Source organism: Eimeria tenella, genomic scaffold (genome assembly GCF_000499545.2).
Source record: "Eimeria tenella Houghton genomic scaffold, Eth_scaff2230, whole genome shotgun sequence".
In the NCBI taxonomy this organism is placed as follows: domain Eukaryota; phylum Apicomplexa; class Conoidasida; order Eucoccidiorida; family Eimeriidae; genus Eimeria; species Eimeria tenella.
The window spans coordinates 2,212-2,467 of record NW_013542087.1 but is presented as its reverse complement, the minus strand read 5'-3'; the positions used below and the strand labels follow the sequence as shown (position 1 = coordinate 2,467).

The window sequence follows — 256 nt, the reverse complement described above, 5'->3', positions numbered from 1 at the left end:
CTCTCTGCTGCTGCTGCTGCTGCTGCTGCTGCTGCTGCTGCTGCTGCTTCAGTCGCTGGGATCGTCTGACCCGTCGACCCGCCGGGGCGTTTGTCTGGGGCTGCTAGAAATATTCCGCAGCGGCTCTCGTGCTGCTCTTGCTGCTAACGTGGAGACTTTGCTGCTGCTGCTGCGGCGGGCGCTGCAAGACAAAGACGCAGCAGTGCAGCAGGCTGCTGCTGCTGCTGCTGCTGTCTGCCTGGAGACGATGGGCGCC

The 256-nt window shown here is 64.1% G+C and overlaps 1 protein-coding gene across 1 annotated transcript in view; it reads left to right on the top strand.

Annotated features, from left to right (window-relative positions):
* Positions 1 to 247: 247 nt before the first annotated feature.
* Positions 248 to 256, top strand: part of ETH_00040420 (uncharacterized protein) — a gene marked incomplete at both ends in the record, with an annotated part of 1,110 nt that continues 1,101 nt past the window's right edge. Inside the window, one exon of the mRNA XM_013374721.1 lies at positions 248 to 256. Within this exon, the coding sequence (XP_013230175.1) occupies positions 248 to 256 (9 nt within the window).